Source organism: Triturus cristatus, chromosome 2_2 (assembly GCF_964204655.1).
Source record: "Triturus cristatus chromosome 2_2, aTriCri1.1, whole genome shotgun sequence".
NCBI classification, from domain to species: domain Eukaryota; kingdom Metazoa; phylum Chordata; class Amphibia; order Caudata; family Salamandridae; genus Triturus; species Triturus cristatus.
The window spans coordinates 820,693,484-820,711,010 of record NC_140582.1 but is presented as its reverse complement, the minus strand read 5'-3'; the positions used below and the strand labels follow the sequence as shown (position 1 = coordinate 820,711,010).

Here is a 17,527-nt window from a genome sequence, read left to right as displayed (position 1 = left end):
GGGGAATTTCTATTGGATGTGTCGGCCACTAGGTCATTTGTGTTAGCAGCTCTATTGGGACTGAGGGCCTTAGAGGGAAGAGCAGTAGGGACAATCTCATTTTCCCTCCCAGGTTGTGGTACAATTGTGTGTTTTTTGCCAAAATCTAAGTGGGACGATTTGGCTTTCCCCCTCCCCCCCCCATTGACTTTCTGCTACGTTTACTCGGTGGGGGCCTATGCAATTCTACCACGACACTTTGTTTTGGCTTGCTTTTCTTAGTTGCATGCAGAGGGGGGGTTTGAGTAACCAAATTAACAGGGGTAGTGGATGTCATGGGAGGGGTTACATCTAGAGACTTTCCAGGGGCCAGCTCAGGGGAAGTAGGGGTATCCCGCAATAGGAGAGGGAAGTCCTCAGGGGTCAGAGGTTTTAAACTGATGGGTGGCGTGCCTTCCTCTTGAGTAATAGGATACGGGATAATCTCTGGCGGGGGTCTGCTCTTCATAGAATCAATGGAGCGCCGCCGCTCCGCCCTACGTCTCTCCAAAGAATTTTCCTTACCTACGTCTTCTTTGGTAGTTTTGAAATACTTGTCCAGTGTCCCTGCGTTGCAACCCCCTTCCCTGGCAGTAGATTTGAATAGTCCTGGTGAGGGCATCCCCCTAAGCTGATTGCACTTGGGAGGAAAGGGATATGGCCCAGCCCGGCCTCCTTTGGCCCCTGACGGCCACAGACGGCCCGCCCTCTGCCCGGGCTCAGCCCGGCGCTGCTCGCGCGCGGACCCGCGACGCGGAGGGTGGGCTTGAATTTATGGCGCCTCCAGGCGCTGTTGGCGGGTGGTAGGCGGGACTTCCTCCCCAGGAAGCCGAGGATGCCGGGAGATGTAGTCCCCTTCCAACCGCAGCCGCGGGAGTGTCAGACGCGGCGGCGGGAGGGGGACGCAAACGGAGGCAAGCCCACAGCAGAGTCCGCTCGAACCAGGGAGCACACGCAGGTCTCGTTCCACAGGACAGGTAATTGTCCGACCCCGCTCCACCGAGGGTGGGCTTGAATTTATGGCGCCTCCAGGCGCTGTTGGCGGGTGGTAGGCGGGACTTCCTCCCCAGGAAGCCGAGGATGCCGGGAGATGTAGTCCCCTTCCAACCGCGGCCGCGGGAGAGTCAGACGCGGCGGCGGGAGGGGGACGCAAACGGAGGCAAGCCCACAGCAGAGTCCGCTCGAACCAGGGAGCACACGCAGGTCTCGTTCCACAGGACAGGTAATTGTCCGACCCCCGCTCCACCGAGGGTGGGCTTGAATTTATGGCGCCTCCAGGCGCTGTTGGCGGGTGGTAGGCGGGACTTCCTCCCCAGGAAGCCGGGGATGCCGGGAGATGTAGTCCCCTTCCAACCGCGGCCGCGGGAGTGTCAGACGCGGCGGCGGGAGGGGGACGCAAACGGAGGCAAGCCCACAGCAGAGTCCGCTCGAACCAGGGAGCACACGCAGGTCTCGTTCCACAGGACAGGTAATTGTCCGACCCCCGCTCCACCGAGGGTGGGCTTGAATTTATGGCGCCTCCAGGCGCTGTTGGCGGGTGGTAGGCGGGACTTCCTCCCCAGGAAGCCGAGGATGCCGGGAGATGTAGTCCCCTTCCAACCGCGGCCGCGGGAGTGTCAGACGCGGCGGCGGGAGGGGGACGCAAACGGAGGCAAGCCCACAGCAGAGTCCGCTCGAACCAGGGAGCACACGCAGGTCTCGTTCCACAGGACAGGTAATTGTCCGACCCCCGCTCCACCGAGGGTGGGCTTGAATTTATGGCGCCTCCAGGCGCTGTTGGCGGGTGGTAGGCGGGACTTCCTCCCCAGGAAGCCGAGGATGCCGGGAGATGTAGTCCCCTTCCAACCGCGGCCGCGGGAGTGTCAGACGCGGCGGCGGGAGGGGGACGCAAACGGAGGCAAGCCCACAGCAGAGTCCGCTCGAACCAGGGAGCACACGCAGGTCTCGTTCCACAGGACAGGTAATTGATTTCCACCATGTTATTCTAAAAGGTCCCGTTAAGAGTGGTTTGAATTTACAGTTCGCATGAAATCTTGTAAATACTTGCACATTTGTGGGTATTTTGCGTTGCGTGTTCATTAAAGTACATTTACTTTCTAAAGAATGGTTGAACAAAAATGTATTGTGTTTATTTTAGTGTATTGCTCGGTTTCTAGCCCACAATACCGCCTTGAATCAGCCTTCGACTGTTTTGCCTCATTACTCTGAGAGTCAGGTTTTACAATGATAACTTTATGACAAAGCCACTAGGAAGGAGATTTACATTGTGAAATCTCTAACAAATTCAGGAGGAATGGTTCTTACATTGAGAACTCTCCAATGACTATGTAGGAAGACCTTCACGTTGTGAACTCCTTGATGAACATTACATGGGGTGGCTTTACATTGTGTAACTCCAATCTTCTGATAAAGATATCTATTTCAGGTGGTGCTACTGAGGTCTCATTTTATTTGTGTAAATTTGTTATTTTATATTTTGTATTTAGCAGTGGGCGAATTAAAATAATTTCTCTTTTTTGTAAAAACACATTGATTCATTAAGAATTATTGTGCACTTTGTGAAGTCCTTTAATGTTTATTTAACCCCTTAAGATGCTTTAATTTGTTTGTTGCCTTTACTTTTTAACTATGCTATTGATATTGAATTCCTAATACAAGAAAGTGGAATCATCTCTGACTACCTGCTTAAAGTTTGAGGATGTCTTGCTCCAGTCACATATTTGATGACACAATGATCTTTTGAAGTTGAATGTAGATAACAGGGAGGTGTTGGCTGTAGGGAATCATCCTTCGATCTCGGCTACTGTTTGGTGGTTACTGGCTCTTGACCCACTCTCAGCTACAGGTACTATGACCAAAAAACCTGGTGGTACTCTCAAAGCTGATATTACTTTCAGGGTGCATGTCTCCAAGATCAATAGTGCATGTTGCTTCTAATGACATGACTAAGGGAAAATTACTCCTTGTCTCTGTATTGAAGGGCGATGTTGGTGATCCAGTCAGCTCTCTCATTCTGCTTGGCTTAAATGAATGCAGCCTTGTGTGGGCTTAACTAAATGTCTTATTAGTTGCCTTTGGAGTGTGTAAAATGCGACAGCCACATCTGTTACTTGATTTACCCCAATGTCCTTTTATTAAATCCCAGTGTGACTTCCTCCACAGGTTACCAGCAAAACAAATCTTGTTTCAGACTGCATGGTGCACGGGGCACTTGCTAGCATGTATTTTAAGTATGTTTGCTTTCTGTATCGACCCAATGTGCCCTCTTACATGCTTTGTTCCTCTTCTCATGCACACTTCATTGTGTGCATATTCAATTGCACCAGATCAGGGAGACACTCATTGTTGATTCTAGCTCCTAGTCCCATTTAACTAGAGGTAAAAGACCAAGTGAGTGCATGGCCAGCGGAATGTCTGTGAGAGTGCAGCACATGAAAGACAGACCAATTGGCACTGCCAGTGCTTGTTTATGTTAAATGCCTATAATAGTCGGTCTCCATGTCATGGGACGGGGCAGTCACATGATTCGTTGGTTCGCAGCCTCCTTGCGCACGCAGGTGGCGACGGACCTGTCTCCGTTGCGGGGTAAATGGGAAGTGGATCTGGACCGCCCCATGACCGACAAGGAGTGGAGGGATACGCTACGGGGGCCCACACGGGTCCCCAGGAACCTGCGGTTTCGCCAAATCCAGTACTTCATACTGCACAGAGCATATCTCACTCCCGACTCCATCAATCGCTATTTCCACCGGGCGGACGCTGAATGCCCACGCTGCAAGGCTCTGGATGCTGGACTGGTGCACATGTTATGGAGCTGTCCAGCGCTTGACTCATATTGGCGGACGGTGCACGGAGCGTTACGTACTTGCGCCGGTCCGCTGGCGCGGTGGGAATGGCCGGCCTGTCTGTTACACTTGTTTCGTAGAACTCCCCCCACGAAAGTTGCCTGTCGTTTCCTCGACCTGGGCCTGATTGTGGCGAAGCGGTTAATTACTAAGCGCTGGAAGGCGGCTGAGCCCCCCCGGGCGCCGGCGTGGCGGAGTTCCCTGCTGGTGTGGGCGGGGGCGGAGGGTACGGCTCTCTTGCGGGAGGAAACGTTAGGCCTCAGACGCACACCCATAGCGAATCAATGGGACGTACACTTACAGGCCCTGATGCAACTGGATGGGGATGCCCTGGGACTCTGTGGGACACATACTGCGGAGACACTTCCTGGAAGGGAGGGGAACAGAGGCGAGACTGGGAGACCCACTCTGGGGATTGGCGGGGAGGTCTTAGCCGAGCCGGGCGGATGTGCGGACAATGACAATTGCCTTTCATGGAACGATATGTAACGGGGATGGGGGGCCGGGCCGGGGGGGGGGTGGACTGGGGGGAGGTATCTTGAGGGTCATGTGGTCAAAGATCGAACCTGCTGCTGCTGTTCTGCTGGGCTTCTGTTGTTTAACCTGTTTTTCCCTTTTTGTTGTTCCATGAATCTGTTTAAATGCGGGCGGTGGCCCTGACACTTATCAGTTTGCATTACTCCACACATGGTAGTGGCGATAGATCCTGTGGTTCACCGCATTCACAATTGGCGGAGACTCCTCCGAGTACCAGACTCATTGCCTGTGAGATGTTCCATTTATGATTTATGCTGTGTCTATATTAACAAAATGCTAATAAACAGATTTCATAATAATGCCTATAATAGTCGGTTTTTATGCAGCTTTACGTCTGCACTCGGGCCGGAAATTCCGGCCCGGAGGCGGAGCTTCCGGCCCGGAGGCGGGGCTTCTGGGCCGGAGGCGGAGCTTCCGGGCCAGAGGCGGAGCTTCCGGCCCGGAGGTGGGGATTCCGGCCAGTGGCGGATCTCCGGAATTTCCGGCCCGAGTGCGGACGTAAAGTTAGGAGTCGTAAATCCATTCTGTGAATAGCAAAAGTAGTAAGTTTATTCTGTGAATCGCAAAAGTAGTAAGTTAATTCTGTGAATACCAGAAGTAGTAAGTGCATTCTGTGAATACCAAAATGGTACTAAGTTTAGGATTTTGTCTTAAGTTTGTTCTGTGAATCGGGCCCTCTGTATTTAGTGTAACTCGTGTGGGGATGAGCCAATCTGGCCTGCCCACCAGGGACAACCCCCGATTATGTTGCATGGTGTTCTTAATTTGGAATTAGGACAATGTACACAACCGGCCAAAGTCCAGCTCTCATTATGTTTTATATATAGGGTCTAATTATGACTATAATGGCTCACAAAAAATTGAGGTACAGCTAGACAGAAGACATTACAACTGTATTAAACAATATGTCTACATGAGGAGGCTAAAAATAGAACTCCTGTCTCCCAGTCCCACTGGAAACTTCCTCCAAAATGCCCTCTGTCTCATTTGTCATGTCATGGATTGTCACTTCCTGATAATTAATTAGTGGCTAATGTTTCTGAGCAGTATGAGCCTATTGGAATTCACTCTAAGGGGCCGATTCCGATGTCGGATGGACCGGAGTCCGTCTGACATCGGTCAGGAACCGTAACTGACTGACTTACTGTCGTCGGTTACGGACCTACAAGTACGATGCGACCGAACCCTGTTTGGTCGTACTCGTATACTTCACAATGGGAGCATGCATTCTGAATGGAATGCATGCTCGCATTGTGAAATGCAGGGGTGCAGTTCATCCCTGCACCCTGTGGCAGGCACCCCAAGGTGCCTGCCACTGGGTGCAGGGATCAACAGGGGGGCCCCCAGGCTGCCTCGCATCCATGGGGGCCCTGGTGGGGGCCCCCAAAGACTGCCTTTTAGTGCCAGAAAGAACGGCACGAAAAGGCAGTGGTAAACTGCCATCGTACTCCCTCGGTCAAAAAGAGGAGGCCTGGGGAGTACTGAAGGGTTTACGGATGGCGGACGGGTAAGCCATTCGGAAATCCGAGTCGGATTCCTTTCCAACTGAGCCCATCGTAATGGCTCGGTCGGAAAGGAATCCGAACGGCGCGTTCCGATGCAGGCGGAAGGGTTCCAACCGTCGGTCGGAGCCCTTCTGTCCGAAATCGGAATCAGCCCCTAAGTGTAGAAATTACGTCTCTGTGGAATGTGAGAGATCAGGCGCCATAGGATGGTGGACTTCCTGGGTGTGCAAGTCCGTCTCTGAAAGCACAGCCAGCTGGGAAAATATAAACATAATTATATTCTTTATGATTATATACTGTGACGGATTTGAATAAAATTGGGATTCCCATGCCAGCCATGTACGTGTCAACAACTTTGAAGGCTGATATTGCCATTTACAAAGTCATATTCTATACTTTTAAAGTGCAGCAATGATTTTGGAGCACACCCCTTTCAGCAAAGGTCTTCTGGTTCAAAGTAAGTTTGGACTTAGGTTTACATTTTTGGTGATCTGTATTTTGAGTTTGATGGGAAGGATTTGTTGTCTCCAACTCTTGATGAACATGAATATTGGCTTCAAGACCTTGAATTTTATAAGCATTAATAAACCTTTGTCTACCACAAGGTTTTTCAAACCTGTGGGTCAGAACTTAAGTGTGTTCATCCAAACTCCAGGATGAGCTCCATCTTTAGCGCCAGAATAATACATTGTTAGTCACACCGCCTTAGCGGTAGTAGCTGATTTACAGAATCTTTGATTTAGTATGACAAGGGAATGACATGGATGACAAGCTCGGAAAATTCAGTCTATGGAATAAATTGATTTAAAATCACAATAAAATATAAAATCAGTTATATCATGAGATGCAAATATGTTAATCTTTTGATAATCCTTTTGCTGAAACAGCTACACAATAGAATTTGGCAACTGAAAATAGTCCCTCTACTTAAATGTGTTAGGTAAGAATGAGCTAAGCAGGAAAATTCTAACAAACTATGTTATTAAAACAAGATTGTCATATGGCATCTTATCTGTGTATTAACTGTATAACGTCACTTCCTGTCACACTCTAGGTGGATGCACATGGAAACATTCTTCTAACAACTCTGGAAATAAGAAATGAAGTCAGCGGCTCTGAGGTCTTGACAAGTATCAGCGATCCCCGCGCCACCATGTTTTCATACGACAGCGCGAGTATCCAGTACAGGAAACCTCCGTCCAACAGGGATGCGTACAGCCGAAACACTTTGGATAGACATATGGTGCATAAGAAGGGGCGCTTACGAAGGAGAGCGTCGCAGCTCAAAATCAAAATTCCTGATTTGACTGATGTGAATGGAATTGACCGGTGGTCAAGGCTGATCTTCCCCATCGCATTTGCTTTTTTTAATGTCGTTTATTGGCTTTACTATGTGCACTAGGTTATGCAATGAACCCTCCACACTTAGACTTGTTTAGTTGCTTAATCTTTAACTCTGGAACGACTGCAGTGAAAAGATGCTGCATTCTGAAGGTAAGATATCCAACACTCTAATCCATGCGCCTTTTTGCATCTCAGAGTTTAGAAAATCTGTTTGTCTACGTGAATCCAATACAGCATCAATTCCAATACACATTGGATCTTGAGACCTCTTGAAATGAAGGAGAAGGGAAACAACTTCTCGTCAAATGTGCCAATCATGTTAACATTTTTCTACTCAATATTCAGCTTGTTTTTGGACTGTGTTAATATAAACATGAAAATAACGTGTGCACTCATATTAATACATGTATATATACATATATAAAGAGGAGCATGTGTATACATATTTATGTATGCACATCAGTTTTAGTGTACCATAGTCTCTTCACTCCCACACGAACACACATACACACTTGTGCACACACACTACCTGAACAAAAACATTCAGGCTAAAATAGACATGTTTGTATGTGAGGCCCTCTCTGGCATCAGCAACAAATGTTACACCCGTCCCCCATACTTATGTAAAGCACCTCAAGAAATATCAATTCAGAAATAACTGGATTTCTACAAAGTTTTCAATGGATTGCTTCAAGCAGAGTTAAACTTTTGTATCCAGACACATCATTTTGGAAGATTAATACACTCTGGTTGTGAATGAGTACAGAATGTGGCTGGTTTCTGTCTGAAAGTGTTGACTACAGTGTTTTCTGCCAATTTATATGAGAAGATATAAACTCTACAAATCCAGGTGAGAGTAATGATGATACTAAATTTGGGCCGTATAGTAATATTTGTGGCTGTTTTGAGTCCAATTCAGAGCTACACCAAAAGCGCTACCAGAGCATGTGACACAAATATTGCAAAACAAGGGTGTGCAACTCGCAGCACAAAGGAAAACAACTGGCATGATAATATTTAGCAGTTTGTAGAGTGCTGTTTGTTCACCATGTGGTATGTGGTCTATCTCCCAGGTTCCTGAGCCATCTTGTGTGCCATTCTCAATGTCAGACCTCACAAGCTCAATGGCATTATTCCGCAGGCGTGAGATGAGGTGGCCTGCATGGCTTCACTGAACCTGGACTTCACATATCCTGATCAATGTGTCCCCCTTAACAAAGGTCCTTTGGAATGCGTGCGACCCTCATGTTGTATCCAAGCAGTCTAGGTCCGCCGTTACCAATGTGCCATCAATGTGTAATTCCTTTCTCTTCACACCATCCTCTCGTTATCTAAACTGCTGCAGGCATTGACTAGATGAACTCCCTTCTAGTACATTCTTCTTTATGAGTGCTGCAGGGTTTCAGGGATGCAAGGATTCAGAGGAGGTTAACTTCATTTTTATTTTGCTTGAAGAATGGAGTTTCTGGTAGTAACACGTCAGGAGGATAACAAAGCAGGCCGCTTCAAGGTGAACTGCAGCCATCCAACCAGAAGGGATGGAAATTTGTTAGGAATGAAGAGGATGACGGAGCTATAGAGCTGGAGACGAGAGCTGAGCCATTTGCTTCTCTTAAGTAAGGAAGGTCAATACATGAAGAACCTCCTTATGAGTGGTCCGTTAATCCTGATGGGACCAGTAACACCAGTGTTCTGCATGTTATTCCTCATTGCAACTACAAAAGCTGTAATTGCCTAGAAAAAGGTGCACCATTACCACAGTGTTTCGGTAATGCCGTACCTCGAAAAGTCGTGCATTTTTGCCAAGACATTGTAATGAGGGCCTTTGTGGATGGAGTAAATAGTGGAGGTTTCATTTAAGCATAACTATATGCACTATACTTGCCTTTTCAAGCAGTATTAACAGTTAATGTATATCTGTACGAAACACTGTGTATGCGGCACTGCGGGTCATCAGTCTAAATCTATGCTAATCTTTACTTCAGTTCTGTGGCCTCACTCAATATCTTTATTTTTGAAGTTACTGATTATACTGCACAAACACATGCAACAAACTTATTATATGTGCCAAGAACATGGGTCTGCTCTTGTAGCCTGGAGAATCTGTGACATATATTTGACATTTTATATGCATAACTTAACACATGTTACATCGAGACATTTGATACAGACCTTGTTCGTCTTAAAGTATTAGTGTTTGTATCATTGCCACAGATTTCTACTGTCAGGACGAATGACAAAACTATAGACACAGCAGCAGTTTTGTTTCAAGTTGAAGACTCAGACATTTGGACTAACAGACAATCTGACTCAGGAGATACATGTGAACTAGGACCAACTTTATATACCAGATCCTTGAGAGACAATCACTTCGACTTATGAATCACTTCGACTTACTACAACAACCGAGAACAAATATTGTCCCAAACTGGTTTCAACAAATGGCCAACAATTCCATGAAATCTCAGTGTAATATTTTGAACATCAAAATGAACGTGGCTATGGTGAAACTTAAGACCACTCTCTCTCGTCTCCGTTTCCTTTGAATGATAGCCCCTTGGCCTAGAAAACTGAATTCATCTTGCCATATTTGTGCTTGTTCCTCTGGGCAAATGTTCAAGTCGGTCTGGTTGAGATGCACCAAGCCTTTGATGCATGTCTTCAGGATAGGTTTTCTAAATGGGTCAAATATTCATCGCTCTAGTTCCTTGTTCTTACCTCTCTGAACCAATTATGCCAATTTTCTCAGGACACATACAATATACACTAATTAACTATTTTATGTTGTATTTCAGTGGTAGCTAAAGAGTTTCTTATTCCTAATGCCAGCAAATATGTGCCCCAAATAAGTGGGCATATCCTGTGCTAGATTTGTAAAACAAAAATAAGTGCCAGGGCCCTCGTCAGAAGGCCACTGCAGCTTACACTAGCCATTGCGCCTGCCAGCTCTGCCACTGATACTGTGAACACAACTTCTAATCATCACACTCCTACAAGTGTGATAATTCAGACTACTCCAGGCTCCCAAAGCTATAAGAATGGATTAGGAAGCCAGTATTAGTCATTTTAAGGTGTATTGAAATAATTATCAACTTGTTGTTGTGCTCATCTCTAAATTAGATAAACAGCTGCCACATGTGGCAGCCTGTAATAAGTGCCGGTGTTGACTATGAAGTGCTAGTGCCAGGCACGGGAAACCACAGGCTCAAATTAAGCACTGGTCATCGCAGTCACTGCACAGCTTTTTCAGAGTCAGTTTCTATCTAACGAACTTAGTTATCTAGGCTCATCAGGTATGAAGAAACAGGAGAAAAAATTGAGAGAGGGCACATAAAGGTGTTTTGCCACAATTAACAAGATCGATGGGAAAGATGGAGGCCATCTTGCTTGGCAATCGCTCATAAATAATATTCAGTCAAGTATATTGAATTCAGTGATGGGTAGTCATGATCTATCAGCCAGGCCAATTCGACATAAAGCCAGCAACCTCATCAAAAGTTGCCTCAGCTGCAAAGGTACAGGTTTTATTTATTTTTCTATGTATAAAAGCAGGGGACAGCCACAATTATGACATTCCGAGGCATCTGAAGCTTTCTCAAGAGTCTGGAGAAAGCAACCAAAATGGTGACATATTCAGTTTCTAGAAAGCCATGGTGAAATGTTTAGTACCAAGAGAACCCTGGCCTTGGTCCATTATGGCAGTTATGACTGCATGATGCTTTTTCATAAGCAATATATCTTTGCATAAAGAGCAAAGTCGGCTGAAACTAATTTAGCAGTTTAGTCGTCATTTTTTTTTTTATTGCAGATGATTTTCGAAGTTGATTGAAGTTTGATACACTTCAAGTGTCATCTGTACTGCAGGGTTCAAGGGTAAACGCCTTAGTGGAGAGATACCGATGAATTGCTTTTGTTAACAAATGGAATTGCTCCATTTACAAGGAAATTGTAAGATCAAAAAATGTAGGATTTGACTTGTATTTTAGAGTAAATACTGATAAAAAATGTGCAAACACGTACATTCATAGTACATTGAAAGGGAGTTGGATAAGCAACATATCATATTGTATTTATTTATAGATATTTTTAGATATACTCTGAAAAGGTTTCTTGGCGCTGTAGAAAGAAATGTCAGTAAGAACTGAATTATTGGTGGACTAACCAGGCTTTGAGTTTTTTTCTGAACCTTAACAACTTGTCCTCATGCGAAGGAATGTTCCAATTCTCCATGTACCAATTAAGTTATTCAAATGTGAAGGAATATGCTAATTTGCCTGAAGAAAACACCAGCGATCGGACTAGGTCATTCCCATTCTTTCATCATTGATGGCTAATTCTTCTCATCCTAACAACCTGCTAAGTAAAATAGGAACCGGAAGTGGTGATGAATGACATCAACGACACGTAGAGATTTTGTACAATATCTGTTCTGGGCAACATAATGTTTACGTATCATTTTATTTGTGTTGCCGAAATAAAAATATCAATATGTGCCTCTATCATAGTGGGATTTGTGTATTGCAGGGCCTTGTGCCCTGTTGTAGGAGGTCGTTCTTGCAAAATCATTTTCACATGCTGTCTTGTGGGAAAGCTGTCGTTCCACATTAAGGGAGACCTACAAGGCAAGCACATTCTGCAAAATATGATATTTTAGGGTTCTAGCTGTGGGTGACATGGCCACAGGTCCATGATCATGTGCACTATAACAGTTGTGCATGAGTAACCATTTTATAATTGCTTTCAGGGTTATTGTCAATGACTTTATGTAAACACTGCCGCGATACTGATATATAGGAGAGGCCTTCTCTCTGATTTGAAGCTGGAGCCTTGATTACAATATTGATGCGCCAACCATAGATGCTACATTACCTCCAAGATCACTTATGGGCATTAATGAGTTGTTTCTTCTGGCAGGGTAAATTTGTTTTAGCATTTGCTCCATATTTTTTTGTTTGGGTTTAGACTTCACTGTCATCCATACACATCCTTCGCTCTCCTCATCATCTTTTCTCAGATCTTTCATTACATGTTTAATATACACTTACTTATAAGGCTTTCAGCCAGTCCTCTTGATCCATTGACCTGTAATTGTGTCATTCACATGTTGTTTCTGGCCACTACAACCCACTGGACGGAGAAGTGGAACAATCTATTTCTACATTGACTGACTCCACTGTGAATGGTGACATTTTGCTCTTGCTCAATGAGCATATTCACACATTAAGTAGTTCTCTTCTGTGCCAGGAACTTCTACACCAGTGTGTTGTTTTAGAAACTAAAACAATATTTTTGCTTTTAGAGTTTTTTTTATAAATTGATGAGGGCCCAGCAAATTCCCCATCAAAAAATCACAAACAAAACAAGGACTGACAATGAAAATATACTGGCAGAAGATACCAGAAGATACCAGATAATTTGGTTTGTTTTATATTGATGTTATTCCTTTTCTATATGGTATACCCTTTTGATTCAGTCTTTGCACTTATGACATAGCGCAGATCTCTAGTCACCAGTTTATAGACATTTTTGTGGCAAAAAGTAGTGCGAGATGCATCATCATTATTTCACTACTGTTATTTTTCACATCTAATGTTTATTTATATTTTCGACCCAGAATTAACACCATAGAGAGTGTTTGGAAAAATATAAAGAAATAGTAATGTATGGTTGAAAGTAGTTATATATTTGTGTTTGATCATCCTAAATACATTCAACCAGCCCGCCCCAAAATCATATATTTTATCAGCTTCAAAAGCTGAAAAAAAGTAGTTCATGAAGGTATAGTGAAACCCTCTTGAAGCTAAAGCAAAGAAGCTGACCCTTCATGCCTACCTTCCATGGAAAACTGCTATCTAGGATTTGTGCTACACTTTATCATTCAACTATAAAAGTAAAAAGAAATAGTACATTACAGAAACCTTTTAAAAAGAATAAATTCTACAAATTACCAGCTCACAACTATATAGACTATAGTTGATTGGCCATACGTTTATTTCAATGACTTCCTTTGTTATAAAAAAATTAATACACTTTCAGAATAATCATCAGCAACCAAATATCTGCTACTCCTTCTATAGTCTTTCCTTGCATCAACTATTTATACTTTTCTCATTGTTCACTCCATTATTGATAGAGTTTTTTTGTTAAACTCGTTATACTTCAAAAAAGCTATCTCTCCATGTTTGAAACTTTGTTCTGGGATGACTGTGAAATAGCCATTTAAGTGATATAAACAATGTATTTGTACAATATTCTTATATTCAATAGAGAGACAGGGAATGTACTAATATGCACCAAGATGCTGGTAAATCCCTCATGGATAAATTTAGTTGAGTTGGCTAGTTGCACAGCAACACCTAGTAGGCTGTTATCGAAGGAGATTGTGAGAAAAAATGACAAAGGTAACACCCACCATATTGTTATGGTCCGGACTTTCTTGAGACTGGTGCTGCTAGATATGCCATTAGTATTTCATATTGTTGAACACCTGGAGGCCTGATTTAAAGAAATATTCAGAAATATGTGCCCACAGCTTTACTAGCTTACCTGGGTGCATATTTCTCAATTGTAGGAATTCTTAAATGTTTCCAGGCGCATGCTTGGCAACTTACGGCATGCACACACACAGCAGCCATCTTGGAATCCTTTTTCTTATGCTTTATGAAAAATCCTTCTAAGATGTCAACAATGCACATACGAAGAGAATTCTTGTAATCACTTTTTAGAAGCTTAGTATTCCAAGATGGCTGTCATGCATGCACATGCATCAATGTGCACTCATGACTCTCCCCTTTGAATGAACCATTTTACAGAAAATCTAAGAAAATCATTCCAAGATGAACACCTAGGCATGCTCATACTCTGCAGTCATCATTGAATGTTTTTCTATGAAGCTTCAAAGAAGCATTACAAGATGGCTACCATGGGGGCTCACATGCGCACGCAGTAGGCCGTCTTTTAATGGTTTCAAAAAACATTCAGAGATTGCCTCCCACCACTGTGTTAGAAGTATGCAGTTGTGGGCAGGGGCAAGCAGGCTTTTAGGGGAACTCATTTTTGAATGCAGAGAACAAGTAGTGTGAGAGGAAGAGGTAAGGCAAGAGGAGAGACAGAGAGAAACTAAATAGTCACCCATACACTACAATACAGAATTGATATCAGCAGTGGAAGGACACTTCTCTTGGAATCAAAAACACACAGGCACCAAAATACTCTTTGAGTGGGACAAACAAAATAATTGAAAGGAAAGCTACTGAATTAGAAGCAGGGAACTGAGGTAAACAGGAAAGTCATCAATTCATGATGAAGGGGCAGACTTAAAGCTCACTATAAGTCTATACATAATAGGTAGGTTGCCAATAGACAGACACGTCTGTCTGTGGGGAGGCCTATTAGGGGTCTGTAAAATATTATTATTTTGTCATAAAATGCTGCAAGATTTCATTAAAATATCACATAAATATGCTTTTAGAGTGAATTCTGATGTGCAGATATCTCACATGACTTTCTTCATATGAGTGTCCATTTTCCATAAACAATTTTCTGAAGATTCTAACAGGAAACTGGTTCTAGCAGAAGAACTTTCACATGCAAAACTTTACACAAAATTGTATAACGAGAACATTTTGAAAAATGTCACGAATATTGGGTCACGCAAAATTGAGTTATTATGGCACTAATGCTAATGTATGTAAAGTTTGGTACATGACTGCTAATGAAGTTGTTCCTTATACAAAGGGTCGAAGCATGATGCTGTAGAATTCATTGTTTGCTTAGCACAGTGGTTAGGTATTGGACTCCTCAAAGCTCTACCGTACTCCTCGTTAACATGTTTTGTGTGTGCTTACTAACATCCTAGATTTTTTTCAGAGTGTTTGGGCAAATGTACTCTGCAAATGCCCAGATGAGTGCGTATAAACACTTGGAGTTTCAACAAATATTTTCATCATGCAGGTGTTAATGTGTAGATGGAAACTAACTTTTGATAGCAACTTCAGTAAAAGATGATACCGCTAGAATTTTGTTATCACACCCTTTCCATACCTTGTATAGCTTTGCATATCTAATGTGGAGAAATAGATGTGAGAGACCTGAGTTATCATGGCTATAATTCTCTCTAGCTTGGGTCTAGATTAATACCTATTTTAAATTCAAATTCCTACATTTCTTTAGAAAGTATTAGAATGCTGAGAAGCAGCTACTCCTGGGTTAGACAAACATATTCCCATGAATTCAGCATTTAAGATGTTCAGCCCAGTGCTAAACCAAGAGGGTGTAACTTATAAGGTGACTAGGCTGGTATACTAAGCATTCCACAAGCAGGGCATCAAAATCTGCAACAGAACCCCACAGTTTATGCTGATATTTAAATGTAGAGCCTAAGATAGTAAAACTGACTTTCTGTGGTAAAGCTAGATTGCATGATATCCAACTTCTCAGCCGCAGCTCTGAACTTATACTGTACATTCAGAAATGTTTTGGAATCTCACACTTTGGACTGCTAATCATAGGAGCACCTGGTTTGGCAGTTCGGGCTGGACTGTTCCCATGAGGCACAGGGTCAAGACTGATTTGCATATGGCTGGGTTCAAACTGCAAAGGCATGGTGAGCAAAAAAACAATGGATTTAGGCCCATATCTCTGTACTGGGGTGAATGTATGACATTGTTCTGCATTATGTCCATCAACTGTTGTTTTTGCATTAATCATAGGAGCACTGCCATTAGACCACTAATGTGCTCCTGTGCTCTTCAGGTAAAGACATTTTGCCTGATATTGCCACAGTACGGGAAGACCATTACGCCTTCACTGTGGTTTGCGCCACTAGATAAATTCATTCATTCAAACAGCCTCCCTAGCGAGGTGCAATAGGTATTGAACATTTTGCTAAAACAAAGGTAGAGGTGTTTCCTCTTCCCTTCATTGCGTCACAATTAGACATAAGAAACGTAAAAAAAAAAAAACCTCTTAATTGAACTGTAATAATCAATCACACCACATAATAGTACCAACGAGACGGAAATATTAGGTGTAAAATACTTTCGGATCACGTGCAAACAGTGAGGATGTTCTGTTCACCATCATGTTCCTATAATTTCCATTTTTGAAAGACTGAAAGATTTTAAGAATTTATCCAAGACTGCACTTTATCTCTTCATACACTTTCATGCAACTTACCACACAAAGTTTGGGACAGTCAAAAAAGAACGGGTAGAAAATGTTTTCCGGCAATGTTTTGGTCCTTTTCCATATCTCAAATAATACACCATCAGGTGAATAAATCCTATTAGAAATGCCTAATGCTTTAACGTCTGAAACTCGTCTAAAAGATATTAAGCAAAGTAGTGTAGCTAACTTAATGGAAAGTTGTTTCCTTGTAAGGAAAAGGTTATCAGGCCAGGATGTAAAAAGGTCGAAGATAAGATTTACGTTCCATAATGAATCATATTTGGCTTTAAGAGGACGTTTCAGTCTTATTCCTTTCATCACTCTACGAACTAGGGGGTCAGTACCGATAGAGAAGTCATTTAACAAGGAATGTCCTGCAGAAATCGCTGATCTGTATTGTATAATGTCAGCCTCCGTTGTCTTTAATGAAATCAAGATTCTCTCTGTATGATAATTGGAGAATCGTCATTCACTCGACTCTTTGATCTGAGTTTAGTATGTTTAATTATAAGTTCAGAAACAAATCAACGTAGGTCAATCTGAGCAAAATTGTATAAAAATACAAAAAGATCAGAGTAAGTCCAAATCTCCTCAAGACATAGACCCAATATAGTGCAAAGCAAATGACTAACTCTAACATAATGACGCAGGTAATCAGAAAGAAGACCTGAAGGTTAAATTGCATCAGAAGTTTCTCTTAACGAGCATGAGTAACTTAACTCTCCCTACACTACCTTGTTAATGGCAACCCTAAACTAAAGCATTTGAGTAAGGCTCATAATCAAATGAGAAAAGAAGAAAGGTCATCAGAGTCTTCAGTAGAAACACTCCGACAATGGGTCAAGAAGCTTAAAGTAATGCAAACAGTAGAATAGGTGTGCTCCCTAAGGAAACTTAAGATGGACTCTCTCCCTAACTGAACACAGCACATAATATTGTCTGCCGTCAACGTGACACTCTCATGTGACTCCTCCTTGGGAAATTTCCATAGCTCTGGCACAACTGGATACTTTCAGCACCTTCCCAGCCAGATAGCCAGTTATCTCTTCTCATCATTGGCCATTCCTCTCATATGAGAACTCCTCTCCTCACTCGTTACCACAATTCCCT

At 43.3% G+C, this 17,527-nt stretch overlaps 1 protein-coding gene across 1 annotated transcript in view; it reads left to right on the top strand.

The window, feature by feature from the left end:
* The window catches only part of LOC146862834 (gamma-aminobutyric acid receptor subunit beta-1-like), a 443,957-nt gene extending 428,978 nt beyond the window's left edge, over positions 1-14,979 (top strand). The window contains exon 6 of the mRNA XM_085642158.1: positions 6,960-14,979. Coding sequence (XP_085498284.1) covers positions 6,960-7,307 — 348 coding nt within the window. The 3' untranslated portion in view covers positions 7,308-14,979. The remainder of the gene's footprint in view (positions 1-6,959) is intronic.
* The last annotated feature ends 2,548 nt before the right edge of the window (positions 14,980-17,527 follow it).